At 41.0% G+C, this 19143-nt stretch overlaps 1 protein-coding gene and 1 pseudogene across 8 annotated transcripts in view; both read right to left on the bottom strand.

Moving 5' to 3' along the window:
* EFCAB5 (EF-hand calcium binding domain 5) overlaps positions 1-19143 on the bottom strand; it is a 177895-nt gene that overhangs the window by 4810 nt on the left and 153942 nt on the right. For 7 of the 8 annotated variants that reach the window (XM_072779183.1, XM_072779188.1, XM_072779184.1 and 4 more), the window contains 3 exons: positions 11479-11732; positions 10044-10330; positions 9561-9657 (listed from right to left, as the gene is read on the bottom strand). In XM_072779183.1, the coding sequence (XP_072635284.1) occupies positions 9561-9657; positions 10044-10330; positions 11479-11732 (638 nt within the window). Of the gene's footprint in view, positions 1-9560; positions 9658-10043; positions 10331-11478; positions 11733-16383; positions 16488-19143 lie in introns of all 8 variants that reach the window. The other variant, XM_072779181.1, reaches the window with a different exon arrangement.
* On the bottom strand, positions 11739-15288 carry LOC140605609 (mitogen-activated protein kinase 3 pseudogene; annotated as a pseudogene).

Consider the following 19143-nt stretch of genomic DNA (forward strand, 5'->3'; position numbering starts at 1 on the left):
TTGACTTCTTGTAGGTATATTAGTCTCATTTTTGTTGTAAGCAAAAAATTTTTTAAAAAACACTTACTTAGGGGATCCCTGGGTGGCTCAGCGGTTTAGTGCCTGCCTTCAGCCCAGGGCTCGATCCTGGAGTCCCGGGATTGAGTCCCGCATCCGGCTCCTTGCGTGGGGCCTGCTTATCCCTCTGCCTGTGTCTGCCTCTCTCCCTGTGTGTGTGTCTCTCATGAATAGATGCATAGAATCTTAAAAAAATAAAAATAAAAAGACTTATATTTATTTATTTATTTATTTATTTATTTATTTATTTGAGAGAGAGAGAAGCAGATTCCCCGCTGAGCAGAGACCCTGATGTGGGACGTGATCCCAGGACCCCAGGACCAAATAAGCAAAATTTCTGTAAGATATTACATTGTATTGGCTTGTTTTCATGATATAGCTATAAATCAAATGCGAGAATTGAAATCAATGTGATTTACTGTACAAAAATTCATAGTTTAATGCAGTGGCCTCTGAACTCTGTTTTGATTATGTGCTTTCCTCAGTAACAATGTTAAGCATGGGCCCCAATATATGTATATTTATGAATTATTCATTTAATTTTTAGTTTATTTAAAGATTTTATTTATTTATTAGAGAGAGAGAGAGCACAAGCAGGGGGAGTGGCAGGCAGAGGGAGTGGGAGAAGCAGACCCCCTCTGAGCAGAAAGCCCGACATGGGGCTTGATCCCAGAACCCTGAAATCATGACCTGAGCCAAAGGCAGATGCTCAACCTATTGAGCCACACAAGCACCCCATAAATTATTCATTTTAAAATATTTAAAAACAAAAAATAGAAAGTAGGCAATGATGGGATAAAATAATTACAAATAAAAGTCCTATAATATTTTTCTTATACCCCAAAGATATAGGTATCAGTTGTTTGCTCCTTTTGTTTTCTCCTTTTTGCCTAGAGCTTGGTGGGAAAACTTAGAATATAGAGGTCTCTATATTCAGTAAACAGACTCAGGTTGTCCCTGTTTTCACTCTGGTACTCTCCGTTCTCGACTATGTCTGAAGTCCCTAGTCCAAAGACTTTCTATGTTACCCTCTTTGAGAAACAGCTAGTGTTGGAGAAGGAACTTGTCCATTGGTGTGATGTAGAGATGAGATACAGAGACCAAAACAGTAAAACAGAAAGAAAGGAGAAACAACAGAGAAAATAAATCTTCAAAAAATAATTATTGTTAATACTCTGAGAGATAAGATGTTGCATTCATGAAACATGAACAAGATGTTGTACAAAGCAAAGATTTAGAGAACCAAAGCTCTTAGACATTAAAACATGCAGAAACAAGGATTCGATAGGATTAGGAGATCAGGTTGACAGAAGGTCTCAGAAAGTGAAATAAAAAGATGGAAAATAGGAGAGAAAATATAGGGATTTGAGAGACTTAATCTAGGAGATCCAATGTCTGAATAATGGGAGTTTCAAAGAGGGAGGGCGGTGTCACCACCCTCTAGGTTACCTTTGTGTAAATGAGAAAAAGACACCTACCATGGATGAATACACTCTGTGAGTGCAGCTCAGTAAGCAGAAAAAGAGGCAGAAAGAAAAGGATGCCCCTCCTGTAAGCAGACATAGCCTTAAGCTAAGGCGCACAGTTTAGTGAATAGAATCCTGGTTAGATTTCAGTCTCCACCCACCTCCTCAGCAGGGTACCTTTATGCAGTAGCAACAGTGATGCCATGGAAGACAACACACAGAACTTAAGGACCCGAGTTTCACAAGAGAAAAAAGGCCCAGTGAATGCTCAGATCAGTAGATGAAAACAGCCCTATATCAAGGCATAGCAGCATTATGAAATTTCAGTCTTGGAGGAAAGGGGGGTGATTCTCCAGCTTCTGGAAAGAAACAAAACTACAAACAAAAAAGAAAAGGTCACAATGCACAGAATCAGGTTTCAGAAAGGCTTTAGACTTCTCAACAGCAATCTTGGTAGTTTCCAAGCTTTTTCAGACAATGGAGCTACCTCCTCAAGAAGTTAAACATAGTTTCCCTATGACTCAGCAATTCCACCCCCTGTTAGACACCCAAGGGAACTGAACGCATATGCTCCCACAAAACTTGTAAAAAAAAAACTTCATAGCAGCGTTACATACAATATCCAGAAAGTAGGAACAACCCATATGTCTGTCAACTGATAAATGGATAAATAAAATTTGGTATACCCATATAATAGAATACTGTTCAGTCATAAAACATGAATGAAATATTGATACATAGACCAAAGATGAACCTTGAAACATTACGCTAAGTGAAAGAATCCAGATACAAAAGGCCACCTATTGTATGACTCCATTTATATGCAATGTCTAGCTAGAATAGGCAAATCTTAGAGATAGAAAGTAGATTAGTGGTTGCCAGGGGCTGTGGTAGAGAGAAGCAAGGGACAGTAACTGCTAATAAGTGCAGAGTTTCTTTTTGGAGTCATGAAAATATTCTAAAATTAGATAGTGGTGATGATTGCAAAGCCTTGTAGATATACTAATAACTACTGAATGATACACTATAAATTGGTGAAATTTGTGGTATGTGAATTATATCAATTTCTCAAAAAAGACAATGAGGCATTGTCTTCAAGATTGTTTCCTGGCAAACAACAGATCAAATGTGAGGGCTGAATAAAAACATTTTCGGACATGAAAGGTCTCAAAAAATTTACCATTCGCCCACTTTTTCTCAGAAAACTGCTGGAGATGTGCTACCTCAGAATAAGGCAAAGTAAATTCCTATGATAGCAGCAGAATGCATTTCAGGAAGGCAACTGAGTAGCAGATCTGGGGTGCGGGGAAGACCCTAGATAGAGAATTTTTTTTTAATTGTTATTTATTTATGATAGTCACATACACAGAGAGAGAGAGAGGCAGAGACATAGGCAGAGGGAAAAGCAGACTCCATGCAGGAAGCCCCATGTGGGACTGGATCCCGGGTCTCCAGGATCGCGCCGTGGGCCAAAGGAAGAGCTCAACCGCTGCGCCACCCAGGCAGCCCTAGAAAGAGAATTAAGATCTCTAGAAGAGATGTCATCAAGAAAAAAAAAAAAAAAATGGAACTAAAAAAGTTAAAACTTTCCCCCAAATTTTCCTTTTGGGAAGTTATATGAAAAGACAAATGGATGGAGTGGGAATTATCAGGAAATACAAAGAAAACTTAGCAATTAAAAAAATAAGAGCTAATTATTTACTTCAGGAAAAACAAAAAATGAAAAAGGAGCAATTAAATATGTTACAGTGTTCAGCTGTAAAATCATGTAAACACTGCATTTTTATTTAACCCCAAATGGTAATGTAATTACATTGGGAGGATAGGATAAGAGAATGGTGGTACAACAGGGCTAAACTTTCATCTATAATAAGAGGAAATCAACTGAAAAGGTTTAAAATTGATGAATGAAAAGATAGCAATATTGTATATTAGAAACACAGAAATGTGTGAATGTCAGAAGAAACAGTCAAGGGGCACCTGGGTGGCTCAGTGGTTGAGCGTGTCTGCCTTCTGCTCAGGTCGTGATCCTGGGGTCCTGGGATCAAGCCCTGCATTGGGCTCCCCTCGAGGAGCCTGCTTCTCCCTCTGCCTATCTATGTCTCTGCCTCTATCTCTCATGAATAAATAAATTAAAATCTTAAAAAAAAAAGAAGAAACAGTCAAAAGAGTCAAAAGGAATTACCTCTGGTGAGGGGAACTTTTGTTAAAAGAGTTGACTCTTGTTAGAAGGCTTTTAGTTCTTTTTGACCTTTTAAAATACTTTAATAAAAATAAAATTTTTATAATCCTTTGCAATAAAAGATTACTTAACATCTACCAAAGTTTAAAAAAATGTGTCAAGGAACTCTTGAAAATTATGTTTGCCTTAAATAGAAAAATGTTGTCATTAAACTGATCTTTAGCAGATTTATCAGATATTAAAGCATCAGTGATGGTACCCAGACAACTAAACCATGTTGTTTCTCTAAATTCAAAAACTATTGTTGGAAAATAAAAGTTTAAAATCAAAAGAGGTGATAGGAGCAGAAAGAGAATTGATTATTTGATTTTTTTTTCTTCTTTCCCCCTGGAGGACTTGGACTGGAGATGGAAGGGGTCTGCGTGCAGGGGAAATGGGTCAAGCATCCAGGCCCCAAGTCTTTACTGAACCCTAAAATAGTTTCCCAAACAGTGTGTGAATGAGTACTTGTTCAGTATCTTCACTAACAGGTGCCTTTAAGAGTTTTTTCCAGGACAAAAGGAATCTTCTGAAACTGAATGGATGTCTCCTCCTCTAGAACCTGAAATCTGTGAGCACTTCATAAATGGCACACTCCAGGCTCCCTGCTAAACCCACATCAAACTGTGATTGCAGCTTTTGTCCAACAGGTAGGAAAACAAAAAATTCCAGAAGTAATCACCATCCAAGAAACTAGGTCTAAGAAGGTGGTAGAGAATGTAAATCCAAACTAATGATAATATACAGAGTGTCCTAATTAGTAGGGCAAAACAATGTTCTTGGTATCTCGTAATCCATTTCACTTTGACTTGTTTAAAAGAATCAGGCACATCCTCACAGCTGCAGATTCAATTCAGCACTGTATTCATATTGATTATTTCTGGAAAGTGGGAGAATCTTGTGAAAGATTCCTGTCTCATATTCAGCTGTGCAGTGGGGAATGAAGGAGAGAGTCCTGTCCCATTCTTGTAATGGAGGGAGTTAGAGAATAGCACTTGCTAGAGCCACCATGGTGGTGGCAATAGCACTTAGGTCAAGATCACCTGGGGAAGGTGAATCTTGAAAACAGAGTTAATCAGGCCTAGGAGTCCAGCAATCCTTTCCTCTGATGGTGGGGTATCTCCCTCCATTGCCATCTTTGGAGGATCATCATGGTGTTTTTTTGAGGAAGCTGGAAAATTTCTTTATAGATAAGAAAATTTCTTTATAGATAAGATAGATAGATGGTAACAGCACTGAGGCTCAGGCTGCTTTGGCATAGGAGGAACTCTAGGGCTCTTGCAGGGGAAGTGAAGGGTCTGGGGAACTCTTGCAGAGACCAGTGCCTGTGGACTTAAGAGACCCTTGGATTTAGGCATGGGGAGGAAGTATGGCCACTTGGCAGAAGTACAGACTCTATATAGCAAAGTGATTATGGTCACACTTGAAATGAAAGGCAGTGTTCTTCTTGCTTCCAGGTCCAAGAACATTTCCTGGTAGACACCATCTGTCCCAACCCCCTGGAAGGCAGACATGGGACAGGTATGGGATACCCTACAGAAAGAGCAGACAAGATTGGCAGCAGATGTCCAAAGTGGAGTGGGGAGAATAGATCCTTGAGAAGGTGGTTCAGGCCTTCTTTGAAGGTTGTCACTTCAGGCAAAGTGACAGAGGCTTTTAATGTACTACTGTATGCACAGCTGTCTGGGTCCTGGTCCAGTGGTCACCAGAGTCACTGGGTTCTTGACAGGAAAGTGTGTCAGCAACATTCATGTGCAGTGGCACAGCCTTAGAAGCCAAGCCCACTGAACAAAGCTACCCAATGATCCTTCAGAGATGCCCCAATCTAAAGGCGGGATTCTGCTGCCTGGACTTCTACCAGAATATAATAAAATACCCCTTTCTAGAAATGCAAATCAAAACTACAATGAGATATCACATCACACCTGTTAGAATAGCTATTATCAAAAAGAAAAGAAGTAACAAGTATTGATGCAGGTGTGGAGAAAATAGAACCCTTGTACACTGTTGGAATGTAAATTGGTAGAGCCACTTTAAAAACAATAGGGAGGTTCCTCAAAATTTTAAAAATAGAACCACTATATGATCCAGCAAATCCAACTTTTGGGTATATATCCAAAGGACATGAAATCACTATCTCAAAGGGATATCTGAACCTCCATGTTTGTTGCAGCATTATTTACAATAGCCAAGACATGTAAACAACCAAAGTGTCCATCGATGGATGAATGAAGAAAATGTGGTGTACATATATACAATGAAATATTATTCAGCCATAAAAAGAAAGAAATCCTGTCCATTTGTAACAAAATGGATGGACCTTCAAAGTCATTATGCTAAGCGAAATAAGTCAGGGAAAGGCAAGTGCTATATGATCTCACTTGTGTGTGGAATCTGAAAGAACTGAACTCACAGAAACAGAGATTAGTGATTACCAGAGACAGGGATTAGGAGGTGGGGGAATGAGTGAAGGTGGTCATAAGGTACCTTCCAGTTATAAGATAAATAAATTCTGGAAATGTAATGTACAGCCTTGGGATTATAGTTAACAATCCTATGCCATATATTTGAAAGTTGCAAGGATGACAGAACATGAGAGACTCCTAACTCTGGGAAACGAACAAGGGATAGTGGAGGTGGGCACCCCACTCCACTTTGGACTCCTAACTCTGGGAAACGAACAAGGGGTAGTGGAGGTTGGGGTGACTGGGTGACGGGCACTGAGGGGGGTACTTGACGGGATGAGCACTGGGTGATATGCTATATGTTGGCAAATTGAACTCCAATAAAAAAAAAGTTGCTAAGAGAGTAGATCATAAAAGTTCTCATCACAAGAAAAAAAATCTTTTTTTTATTTTATTATTTTTATTTTTTTTATTTTTATTTTTTTTAAATCTTATAACTATGTGAGGTGATGGATGTTAACTAAACCTATTGTGACAATTTCTCAATATATACACAATCAAATCATTATGTTGTACACCTTAGACTAATACAATGTTATATGTTATAATGCCTCAATAAATCTAGGACAAAAATAATAAAAAATATACCTTTTCTAAACATTAAAAAATATATATGCCTTTCTAAATCTAGGATGGAATAGGGTGAAAAAGTTGGCAACAGAAGTCCTAAGAAACTATGGGTGCACCACCAGCCCTGATTTTATCTTCTTGGCAAAATCATTAGTTTGAAAGGCTTGATGGGTTAGGAGCTGTTAACAGTCCCTCCCCAACATGGGCAGAAGGGACAAACATTGTTGGTGGTATTTCATGCTGGGTAGGGTTATTGAGTAGGGCCCTAACTGACACCGCTAGGAGGCTCAGATAAATTTCAAGCAACAAATTGCCCTGCCAGAAGTCTCCTCTTTTTTCAGCACAAACAGAAAGGTGCCCCCAAAAGTTCCCCTTCCTTTCCCCAACTGGGGAGCTTAGAATCTCCAAATACAATTGCAAATGAAGGAGAGAAGGTTGGTATCTGGGTGGCCTATGGACTTTCTTGATTGTAGCAGAGACTATAATACTAGAGCTCTGGCAATGGTTGTAGGGGAGGCTAGGAGCTCTGGAGCTCTGGCTGAATCCAACTGCAATTAAAATTCCTGCCACCTGAGGACACTGTTGGAAAAGATAAAGTGGGAGCACTGGCGATCAAGGCAGCTCACGAATTGGTTATACAATTTAAAGTGGGGTCAGGCAAAGGAGGCGGAAATTGGCATGTTTCCTCAAGCAAAGGAGCTATACAAGACTATGGGGTGGGGGTGGGGGGGTAGTTCTGATAGGGAAGTTAGAGGTGGAACCTGAGGAGATTCCCTTAAAGCACTGGGATGATGTCACAGAATAAGTCTTTATCTGAGGATGAGTTTATTTACGGCAAGAGCCAAATCCTGAACACCATTGCAAGATGGAGAGTGGATGGGCTTGCTCCCCATCCTCAGCTTCCGTCTGACAGAAGGACTAGATTGTTCAGTGGTGAGTGCCTGCGTCCTTGCCCAAGAAGGAAAACAGCAGTCTGAGAGGACATGAGTGTCCCTGGAAGCAGGGTCTGGCTCTTGGCCAAGGAGCTGGCAGGTTGGGGGTGACCAAAGTGGAGCAGGGGCTCAGGGAGAGTTTCCCACATGGAGTGGGAGGGTGTGCTGGAGCTCATGGTAGGGAGTGAATCTACTTTAAAGGAAAAAAGGGTAACCAATATAGAGAATATTTCTTCTGGGTTTTAAGTCATTAGCGAATGGAGAGTGAACAAGTATGGAACAAGATAGTCACAGAGTATTAATTTTGTTGTTGCTGTTATTACTATTTCCCTTGAATAACACCTTAGAAGAAGTGATACCTGTGACATCTGTGAATTCAGAGGCTTCCAGGAAATCAGCCCAGTCACAAGGCTACAGTAGAAGCCATTCCAAATAGAAATTCTAATCTTGTTCATATCACACTAATGGTCCACATGAACTCATGTTAACTTTTCTTTGGATTTCATGTTCCCTCCTCTCTCTAGCACTCCCAAACTTCTGAGACTGTCTTGCCTTCCTAGGCTAAAACATCTTTCTCCCTTATCCATCTGCCCTGGCTCACTGCTACATCCTTCCACTGTGCTATAAGCTTCCACTACCACAGACACCCCTGAGGAGTGAGTGTCTTCCTCTGGTTGCCTTTCCCCTCCTATTCTCCTTGGAGTCTCTCTGGATCTGAGCTTCTAGGCCTCATATATGTATCACAGAAGTCAAGAAACCCTTCTGACTTGGCGCAGAGTCTCCACGAACAGTAGCAGAGGGAGAAGGTGAGGAAAGGGACAGGTTTAGTGAACAATTTCTACAGAGCCATCATCTCAACTGATGATTAGTTTTTCATAAGTAATCAAAAAAGAAATAAAATTTAAATTTATTCCTTTTTGGCCCATTCACACAAACAGCCTGAAGTCTTTGGTGAGATAACATACACGCCTGGAAGAATGTATGCTTCTATGTGTATATTTACTCTTTTAAAAAAATGTTAATTCCAGTATAGCTAACAGACGGTGTTATATTAGTTTCAGGTGCACAGTACAGTGATTCCACAATTCTATACATTACTCAGTGCTCATCATAAGTGTATTCTTAATCTCTTCACCTATTTCACTCTGGATATTTACTGTTACATGTGGTAGTTCTCTGTGGCCGAAGAGCTCGTCACCTTCTCCAACCTGGGAGCTTCCCTATTCTTGATTCCTGCTGATTCTACTTTTCCAAAAAGTCTGTTAGTAGTCTATAAAGACTCAAGATCTGTTTTTCCTTTGGTTCTTCATTGAAACCTAAAAGGTAAGCCTTTTTTCCTTAATGTACTTGTTTCCCATCTTCACTACAACCCCTATTCACTTTTTTTTTTTTTAAGATTTTTATTTATTTATTTGACACTTGGAGAGAGAGAGAGAGCACAAGCAGGGGAGTGGCAGGCAGAGGGAGAGGGAAAGGCAGACTCCCCACTGAGCAAGGAGCCTGATACGGGGCTCCATTCCAGGGCCCTGAGCTGAAGGCAGACACTTAATGGACTGAGCCACGCAGGTGCCCCTACTTTTGTTTCTTTTAGTAAATAATGTAATGTAGTTAAATAAGTGGGAGATGGATGTGACTCAGAATTCTCAAATGTGTGGCATGAATAGTCACTTCGGGGAATACAGTCGATCATAAACAAATATCCCTCCTTTTAAGACTACTATCAGAACTGTTTCTCCTAAAAATTGATTTTATAAGCCACTTACTTTATTGTAAAAAAAAATCTGTATATCTGAATTGCAACCATGTTTTATTGCTGTTAGATTTAGACCACAATTAAGTGTAAATTTACCTCTGATATATTCACCAATGAGCTGTAAATTAACTTCCACATGCTTAGCAGTTGGATCAAAGTCACAAATATTCTCGACTAAATATCTGCTAACATACTGTGAACAAAAGAACAAAAGTGATGGGGGAGCACCAGCAAGTGGAAGTAGAGTACCCAATTCACCAGTTTACATAATTCCATTTATGTACATTTTAAAACAGGCAAAACCAATCTATGGTGTTAGAAGTCAGGAATGATTCTGATCTGGTCACTCTGGGGTGTGTGTGGGTGTGTGTACGAATGTGTGATGCGGGGTGTATGGGAGAGGATACAAAGGAAGGTTTTGGGGATGCTGCTAATGTTTCTTGATCTAGATGCTGGTTAAAAATGTTCATTGTATGAAAATCCTTGCATTTGTACATTTAGGATTTGTACAATTATTATTGGTAGACCGAAACCTGTGTGTGTTATTCTTCAGTAAAGAGAGTACTTTTAAAAACTTACCAGTTTACACTTCTCCCAGTTTCCAAACTCACTTGATAATTCCAACTCTGGATGGATGAACAAAATAACCCCTATCAGGATGTCCTGTACTAGCTTTATGTTGGCTTCCAACTCCTGGGTCTTGCTGTCTGGTAGAGATACGGACTCTGCTGGAATATGATAATCATAGATCAACAGTGATACAAAGTCTATGGAGGTAAGCAATCGGAGGCTTTCTTGCAGCTCTTGTAGCATGATTCGGAAAAAGAGAACTCCTGCCCGCTGGACTTCTCCTACATTTTCAATCTCTGAAACAACAGGGTGACATTCCCCACATTCAGTACATATATTAGTTTTTCAGAGCATTCTGAGCATATACAGTACACTTCTTTTTTTCCAGGAAAAAGGCCATATCCTAAGGTTTTAAACAATCTTAGTTTCTCTAGTCATGAAATCAAAACATGGAAATGAAATTATACCTGAAGCTCACAGGAAGAGGCTTTAAGGAAAGGTAAAAACTCAGGTTTTGAGGTTGGACCTTAGTTTGAATACCTACTCTCTCCCTTTTGTCTTTCTGAACCCCCTTTTCCTCTCTGTGAGCATGGAGCTGATCCCTACTTCCCTGGTGATCTGCGGGAATTAAATGAGGTGATATATGTAAAAGTGCTTGTGGATAAGTACATAGTGGATGCTTATAAGACATGAATTTTGTTCTTTTTTCTTCTTAACCCACCTTACCTAATGGCAAGAAACCTCTCAGATTAATCCCACACATTACTCTATTTACTCCATCCTAGGTAGCTAAAGGTTTCCATGCTTCCTTCTTCCCTCTCTTATGCCCAAACTGGTTTTGTGCTAAGAGTAGCCTCGTGGGTGTGGAATCCCAGGCATGAGGGTCTAGTCTTGGCTCTGCCATTAGCTTGCTATTGGATCATTACTTTTATGGGCTTTAGCTTCTTTATCTGTAAAACAAAATGTTCCATTGAATTAGTGCTGTGTAATACAGTGGAAAGAACACCCAAACTGGGGTGCAAATCCAGGCTTCACCACTTGTTAACTGTGTGGTTTGGTGCAAGTTGTTTTGTTTTTCTGAACTTTACTTTCTGTACCTATAAAATGAGTTATCACCATTCGCCTGAGTTATTATGGTAAGGACTAATTGAAATTACATATTTAAAGCACTCGATATACAATGGGGCATTTGATAAATGCCAGTTCTACATTGCTTTTATGAGCCCCCTTCCAGTTCTACACCATGATTCCAGCCAAGGAGGTGAGATTCGTGCCCTTCGCTCTAATTTATAGACCATACTCATTAGCCCAAGACTGCATGAGGGAATTTCTTTGACTTAGAAAGAGCTGTATATTGTCATTCCATTTAGAAAATGCACCCTTCTGTGATTCCTTTGGTATTTATTAAACCCATGAATTGAGATTGTTGCCTCACTCACGATACCTAGGATATAGTTTTTCTTTATTTCTCCAGATAATTCGCCCAGTATTTCGTAGCAGGCAGCTTGGACCACTTTCATCATTTTCTGTAGGTCTTTAAATTCTCGATACAATAACATTTTACTCTTGCCAATGTTAAAATCAAGAACTCCCAAAGCTTTTCCTGTTCTCTCACGGAGTGGAATTAGTATGTGGTTTTCTCCACAGACAGAGGCCAAGACAACTTCGGAACTGTCTGTACATTTAAAGAGGAAGTCTCTGAAACCAAAACCAAATAAGCATGAGGACATAAAACATCAGCCTGCTCATAAAATTCCACCCAAATGTCCTGAATCACTCTTTTGTGCCAACAGTGCTGCAGCCGCACCAGCCCTTATTCCATCTGCCTGCACTGCTCCTCTCTGTGATTGCACAGAGCTCTCTCCCTCAGTTCACTCATCTGATAGAGAAGCCTTCTCTGATCAAGCCATCTAAGGTCACTCTCCAGCATGCTGCTCTGCTTTATTGTCTTTGCTAGACTTATGCTTTTCTGAAGGTATTTGGGGTTTTTTGTTTGTTTGTTTACATATTGTCCAGTACGTATCTGTTGAATGCCAGAAGGAACAGGGAGTATGTTAGGTAGGTCAGGCTCCCTAGAAGCAGAGCCTGAGACAGGAATGTTTATGCAAAGGATTTATTGAGGAAGTGCTTTCTGGGAAAACCTATAAAGGTCTGAGGAAAGTAGAAAAGGGAAGGAGAAGCTAATTAAGAATGTGAAGACTAGGGGCACGTGGGTGGCTCAGTTGGTTAAGCGTCTGCCTTGGTCTTGGGTCCTTGGAGAGGAGGGGATTGGGTAACTGGGTGATGGACATTAAGGAGGGCATGTGATGTAGTGAGCACTGGGAATTATATAAGACTGATGAATCACTGAATTCTACCTCTGAAACTAATAATACACTATATGTTAATTGATTAAAATAAAATAAAAATGTAATAAGTATGTGAAGGCTAGGGGCACCTGGGTGGCTCAGTTTCCTAAGTATCCAACTCTTGATTTTGGCTTAGGTCATGATCTCAGGGTCTTGAGACTGAGCCCCACGTCGGGTTCAGTGCTGGGCGGGGGGGTCTGCTTGAGATTCTCCCTGCTCCTCCACCGATTCGTGAGCACACTCTCTCTCAATAAATTAAAAAATAAATAAATAAATAAAATAAAATAAATAAAATAAAATAAAATCTTTTTTTAATATACACATCTCTATATTTATATATTAGATATAGGCACAGGGGTGGGCAGGAGCACCAGGCTGTCCTCGTGCCCCCAGCTCCACTTCTGTTCACCCACATATAGAGGCAGCAGGGGGTGTTAGATGTGGCAGCTTTGGGGGAGGGGGTTTAGGCCTGGGCCCTGCCCCTCAGGGGGACTAGCCCTGGAGCCTCAGGAATATTCCTTCAGGGAAAAAGGGGTGAGGTTTTAATGGGTCAGTGTCCCCCATACCCCCACCACCCTTCAGTCGGTCTCGGGCAGCCAGAGCCCTTCCATTCCAGAACTACCAGAGACTGGGATAGCTGGGGTAGACGAAGGCAAGCAGCAGAGGGCGATTTACTTTGGGGCCACCTAAGCCCCTCAGGTCCTGGGAGGGGAGGCGGGGCAGAGGGAGCCTTGGCCTGCCTGGAGCAGGAGACCAGAGCAAAGCCGTGGAAGGTGGCCAGGTGCACCCTCTGCCCGGACCTGGGCCATCTGGGGTCTGGGTGGGGCACAGTGCCCATTTCCTAACAGTCTGGCAGGGGAGGGGCAGGCAGGAGGCAGAGCCAGGCCCCAAGGAAGAGAGGTGTCTGTCCAGACTAGGGGGCCTCCAGTGCCCCAGGCTGGAAGCGGGCTGTCTCCTGGAAGATGAGCTCCTTCAGACGGTCCTTGGGTAGATCACCAGCTCCATTTTGAAGGTGAAAGGCTCCTCAGCAACTGGCTCATCTGTTGGGTCGTAGTAGTACTGCTCCAAGTAGGGATGAGCCAGTGCTTCTTCCACTGTGATCCGTTTGTTGGGGTTAAAGGTCAACATCCGGTCTAGCAGGTCAAGGGCTTTGGAGTCTGACTTGGGAAAAAGCTTGGCCCATGCCACCTTGGTCTGGGAGGGCAGAGACTGTAGGTAGTTTCGGGCCTTCATATTGATGATACAGTTCAAGTCCTCCTAGGATGGGGAGCCTAGGATACCTAGAATGTGGTTGAGCTGGTCCAGGTAGTGCTTGCCAGGGAAGATGGGCCCGTTGGAGAGCATCTCAGCTAGAATGCAGCCCACAGACCAGATGTCGATGGACTTGGTATAGCCCTTAGAGTTAAGCATGATTTCTGGAGCCCGGTACCAGCGTGTGGCCACATATTCTGTCAGGAAGCCAGTGTGGTCATGCTCAGGATCGGCAATCCCGGCCAGGCCAAAATCGCAGATCTTAAGGTCACAGGTGGTGTTGATGAGCAGGTTAGAGGGCTTTAAATCCTGGTGGAGCACATTGGCTGAGTGGATATACTTGAGGCCTCGCAGGATCTGGTAGAGGAAGTAGCAAACATGGTCGTTGCTCAGCTGCTGGCTTTTGCGCAGCTTGTATAGGTCTGTCTCCATCAGGTCTTGCACAATGTAGACATCTTCATGGCGTCCAGGGTGGGCGCCCGCAGAATGTCCCGAATGCCAATGACGTTCTCATGGCAGAAGCACAGCAAGATCTGGATCTCCCTCAGTGTACGCTGGCAACAGGTCTGATGCTCAAAGGGGCTGATTTTCTTGATGGCCACGCGAACCTTGCGCACGTGGTCGTAAGCTGGGCTGACCATGCCGTAAGCGCCCTCGCGGATGTAGTGCAGCTGGGTGTAGCGCGGACCCACGTTGAACGGCTGCCCTTTCACCACCTCCCCCTCACCCAAGATCCCCGGCGACCCCATCAGTTTCCCGGGGCTCCCTGCCCCCGCCCCCCTGAGCCGCCGCCGCTGTCTCCACTCCTCCCCTCCCGCCTCCCCGCCTCCAAATAAAATAAAATCTTAAAAAAAAAAAAAAAAGAATGCGAAGGCTAACCTCAGTCCTATTCCAAGGGAGCTCTGGAAGGCAAATTGTGCCAAAGAATTTGCCCCACCTTGAAGCAGTCATTGGCTCTAAGATGCTTTGAGTGTGTGTTTACATAACTGTGAGACACACCTAGTAAGGGGCTCCCATCACTCAAGGGCACTCCTCCAGAGCAAGTTATGGTGTGAGTCATTAGCAGCTGTACCTGCAGCAGCTGGCAAAAAAATATATTAGGGATCTGGGTAGCAGCGGCAGTACTTCCTCAAGGGGCCTGAGATTCTCATTGAAATGTATAGATGCTTCTGTCTCTAGTGACACACAGACACATCTCTCTCTTTTTCTTTTAACCTCTTTAACCCCCTTCCTAGTCTACATTGATATTGAGATGTCATTCTTCTGAGATATTTGTAAAAATGTTGGTGTTTGCATAGCCTCAAAAAGTACATTTATGGCTCATAACATCAATCCTATAATGCCAGGTAAGATTATATCCTCTTTTTTTGCTGTTCACACCCCTTCCTGCTGCTAAGCCACCAATCTGTGTCTTTACCATAGTAATGATGCATCATGCTAAACTTGCCAGGCATAACAATAAAGCTGATTGGTCAACAAAGTTCCTCAAAATGCAACTGTTCTAAGTTACACACAGGAGTCAAAGGTAATGAGTCTGGGTGTCACAAGGACTCTGATAAAACGCTTGACCAGCACAAGGAATAAGTATGTGGAAAAGAGCTTAAACCTGAATGAACATTTAGGTATGAGGCCACACTAAAATTTAATTACCGCATGTGGTGCTCCGCTTCGGCAGCACATATACTAATTACCGCATGTACTTCAATGTCAAATTAGCCCTCTGAACTGAGATTGGTTACTGCCTACTCAATTTTTGCAATATGTGTGTCCATTGTTAAGATCTGTTTTGCACCTGTCTACGGATGGGCAATGTTCCTTGCATCCCACAGGGAAAGGCACTCAAAATAATCCAGAACTGGATACTTTAATTAAAGACCATATTCTCTGCTTCCTCCCCACCTTTGCCCAGACTGTTGTCTCTTCCTCCTCTTCCTCCTCCTCCTCCTCCTTCTCCTCCACCTCCTCCTCCTCCAAGGTTTTATTTATTCATGAGAGACACAGAGAGAGAGAGAATGGCAGAGACATAGGCAGAGGGAGAAGCAGGCTCCATGCAGGGAGCCTGATGTGGGACTCCATCCTGGGACCACAGGACCACTCCCCAAGCCAAAGGCAGATGCTCAACCACTGAGCCACACAGACGTTCCCAGCCTGTCTTCTTTATTTGCTTAAAAAAATTTTTTTTAAACAAATGGTTTCCTTTTTTTCTTAAGATTTTATTTATTTGACAAAGAGGGAGAGAGAGCACAAGCAGGGGGAGCAGCAGGAAGTCTCCTAAACAGGGAGCCTGATGTGGGGCTCAATCCCAGGAATCTGGGATCATGACCTGAGCTGAAGGCAGATACTTAACTGACTGAGCCACCCAGCCTGTCTTTAAATGAAAAATACACATTCACAGGCTTGTTAACATTAAGATGATGAGCTCGGGTAAGTGTATGTATTTTTCACAGTCCTGGTGGTTTTTTGTTGAATTCCATGTTTACCAGGAAATCCTAGAAAATAAAACACTTATTGTGCTTAAAAACATGCAATTTTAATATAAAATACCAATGAAACCTGTTTTAAAAAGGACTTGAAGGGGGAAGGAGTTAACATGTCCCACAAAGACAAGAATTTTTCTTTAAAAATCAATCGGAATAGGATTCAGGTGTATACTAATAATAGGCAAAAGCTGTGTCTCTCAGGGCTGCTAACTTGGAGGGGGAATGTGTTTTGGCAGTCAAACAAAACAGGCATAAAGACGTATCTCATACCTGAAGATGCATGTCTTCCTGAAAATTATAGGGGGGTTCCTGTGGATTTCTGTTAGACCCAGGTGTCTGGTAACCATCATATTGCGTAAAACATAGTCTGAATCCTTGAAAAGATGAAGGAGTTTCAATAGAGAGGAATAATTAGACCTCATTTTCCCAGTAAAGGTTTTGGGAACAGAAAAATAGGAAAAAAATTAGGAAAGTTTAGATGATCTCTATCTTGAAGCATCTGAGACATTTTATTTAATACCATTAAGAACAAGGTGTGCACAAGAGAAAAATTTCAAATTACAATATTCTTTTAAGCACAGAAACTTATTTTTTAAATAATTTTGATAAAACCATGTGTTTATATTATTTTTTATGTGAAAAGTACAATGTAGAGCATTTGAAAAATACAGAAAAGTCCAAGGAAAATAAGAACAATAAAAAATATTCTCCCATGAGACCTTTGTCTTCACCATCTCATCAAAACCATTATGGTTAAGGTCACTAGTGATTCTCTCATTGTGAAATCCACTGATTAACCCCTAGTCATTATCTTCCACTACATCAGCATTTGACTCAGGGAACAACTCTCTTCTTGACATACTTTTTTCACTTGGCTTTTGGGACATCACTCTCTTCAGGTTCTCCTATGAATCACTCATATTCCTTTCTGCTTCTTTCTCTTCCTCACCTCTAAGAGATTTATAAACTGTAGGTCATAATCAACCTATGGGTTGTGAAAATATTTTAATGCCTTTCTTTTCTCTTTTCTTTTCTTTTCTTTTCTTTTCTTTTCTTTTCTTTTCTTTTCTTTTCTTTTCTTTTTTCTTTTCTTTTACCAAGAGAGTGCACACAAATGGGGAGGGGCAGAGGGAGAAGGAGAGCATCTTAAGCATGCTCCATGCTAAGCGTGGAGTCATCAAAAGGCTCAATCTCCCCACTCTGAGATCATGACCTGAACAAAATCAAGAGTTGATGCTTAGTTGACTGAGCCCCCCATTTTAATGCCTTTTAAAAACAGATTTATTGAAGTATCACTGATAAACAAAAAACTGCACATATTTTATGTATACAATTAGATGAGCTTGGAATAAGTCTCACCAACTTTCTTTTTTGGTAGAGATTAGTTTATTTATAAGAAAGTAAGATTAACATATCCTGTAAAATATACTAAACTGTAGAAAAGACAAATTCAATTAGAAGAAATAAAAAGGGGTTTTCATTTCCACCTGTAAACAATTCTGTGATTAAAAGGGAAACTGATAATAGAATTAATAGTGACTGTATGATGAATGGTGCTCTGAAGAAGCACACTGCTATGTAGTATGGAGCTTCCTCTTGCCATGACCTCAAGTGTTCCCTCAAACTTTTTGGACAAAAAGTGTTCTCCACAGAGTATTTAGCAAACTAGAAAGATTCTCTGATGTTGGCAAATGAGCATTCAGCTTTTACTAATTTCTTTCTTCCATGGCTTATTTAGTGTTATATATATTAGACTAACATGATTTTTTAGAGTCTCACTGTGACTATGTTTCTAGGTTTAAATCTTTAGCCCAAACTAAACAATTCCTCTCCTGTTTCCACTTCTCCCCCAAAATTGTGTCAGTCTGGCCACTTCTGTTAAGACTACAAGCATAATATAGAAAATAAGGGGCTCATAAATACTATACCTAATAATAAGCTTTTCATTTAATTTCAGTTGGACCAAGAAACTATAAATTCAGCAAGTGCCTCAGTAATTATTCAGTAATGAGATAATTACTCTGGTCAAAAATTTCCAGGAAACTGTTCAGAAAAAGAGCTGCAATGATACTATCCCCCATTTTATTTGTTCTGCTACTGGCTTGTTATTCCCCACCCCCTTACTTTTCCAATACAGGTTTGCTCCGCTATCTGAAAGTAGAGCATACCTAAGAAACTTTTCATAAGCTAAAACAGCATAAAGTGAAAAACTAATAACTTACACATTTTTTGAGATTTTTGAGCATTCCTGGACTCTCAGGCTTTTAGAGCACATCTTGCTAATGGATGCACAATATAAATTGAGATCAAGCACAGATGCTCACAGATACAGTTTGAAGGTGTGGTGGCTTGATGCTGACTGCAGTTGTGGGGTGAGGAGAGCTTAATAGGGCCGCTCTTGCTGCTCTACAGACTCACTGCAAAACAAATGCTGAACACTATTTTCACTTTTTGCCTTTCTAAAAATAAAAGCAAAACTGCTCATCAGATTTCTTTCGGTTAGCAAAAACAGGTACTAATGAGGGTCTTTTGTAAAAGAGAAGTGACCTAACATGAACTTTTGGAAAGTGGGGATACTAGCATCTGTCATTCTCACTTTATGCATTACACATTTTTCTCCTTTTTTTTGTTTTTATTATTTTTTAATTTCAGCTTTGAGATATAATTGAAAATAAAATTGTAAGATTTTTTAAGTTTAAATTCAATTAATAACTATATTAGTTAATTATATTAGTTAATTGACTATCAATTAACTATTATTAGTTTCAGAGGTAGAGTTAAGTGATTCATTAGTCTTATATAATACTCAGTGACCATTACATTACATACCCTCCTTAATGTCCATCATCCAGTTACTCCATCTCTCAATGGATATCTAGGCTCTTTTCCATAGTCAGGCTATTGTGGACATTGCTGCTATAAACATTGAGGTGCAGGTGCCCCTTCAGGTCACTACATTTGTATCTTTGGGGTAAATACCTAGTAGTGCAATTGCTGGGTCATAGAGCACTATTTTCAACTTTTTGAGGA

The sequence above is a fragment of the Canis lupus genome, chromosome 16, assembly GCF_048164855.1.
Source record: "Canis lupus baileyi chromosome 16, mCanLup2.hap1, whole genome shotgun sequence".
Lineage (NCBI taxonomy): Eukaryota > Metazoa > Chordata > Mammalia > Carnivora > Canidae > Canis > Canis lupus.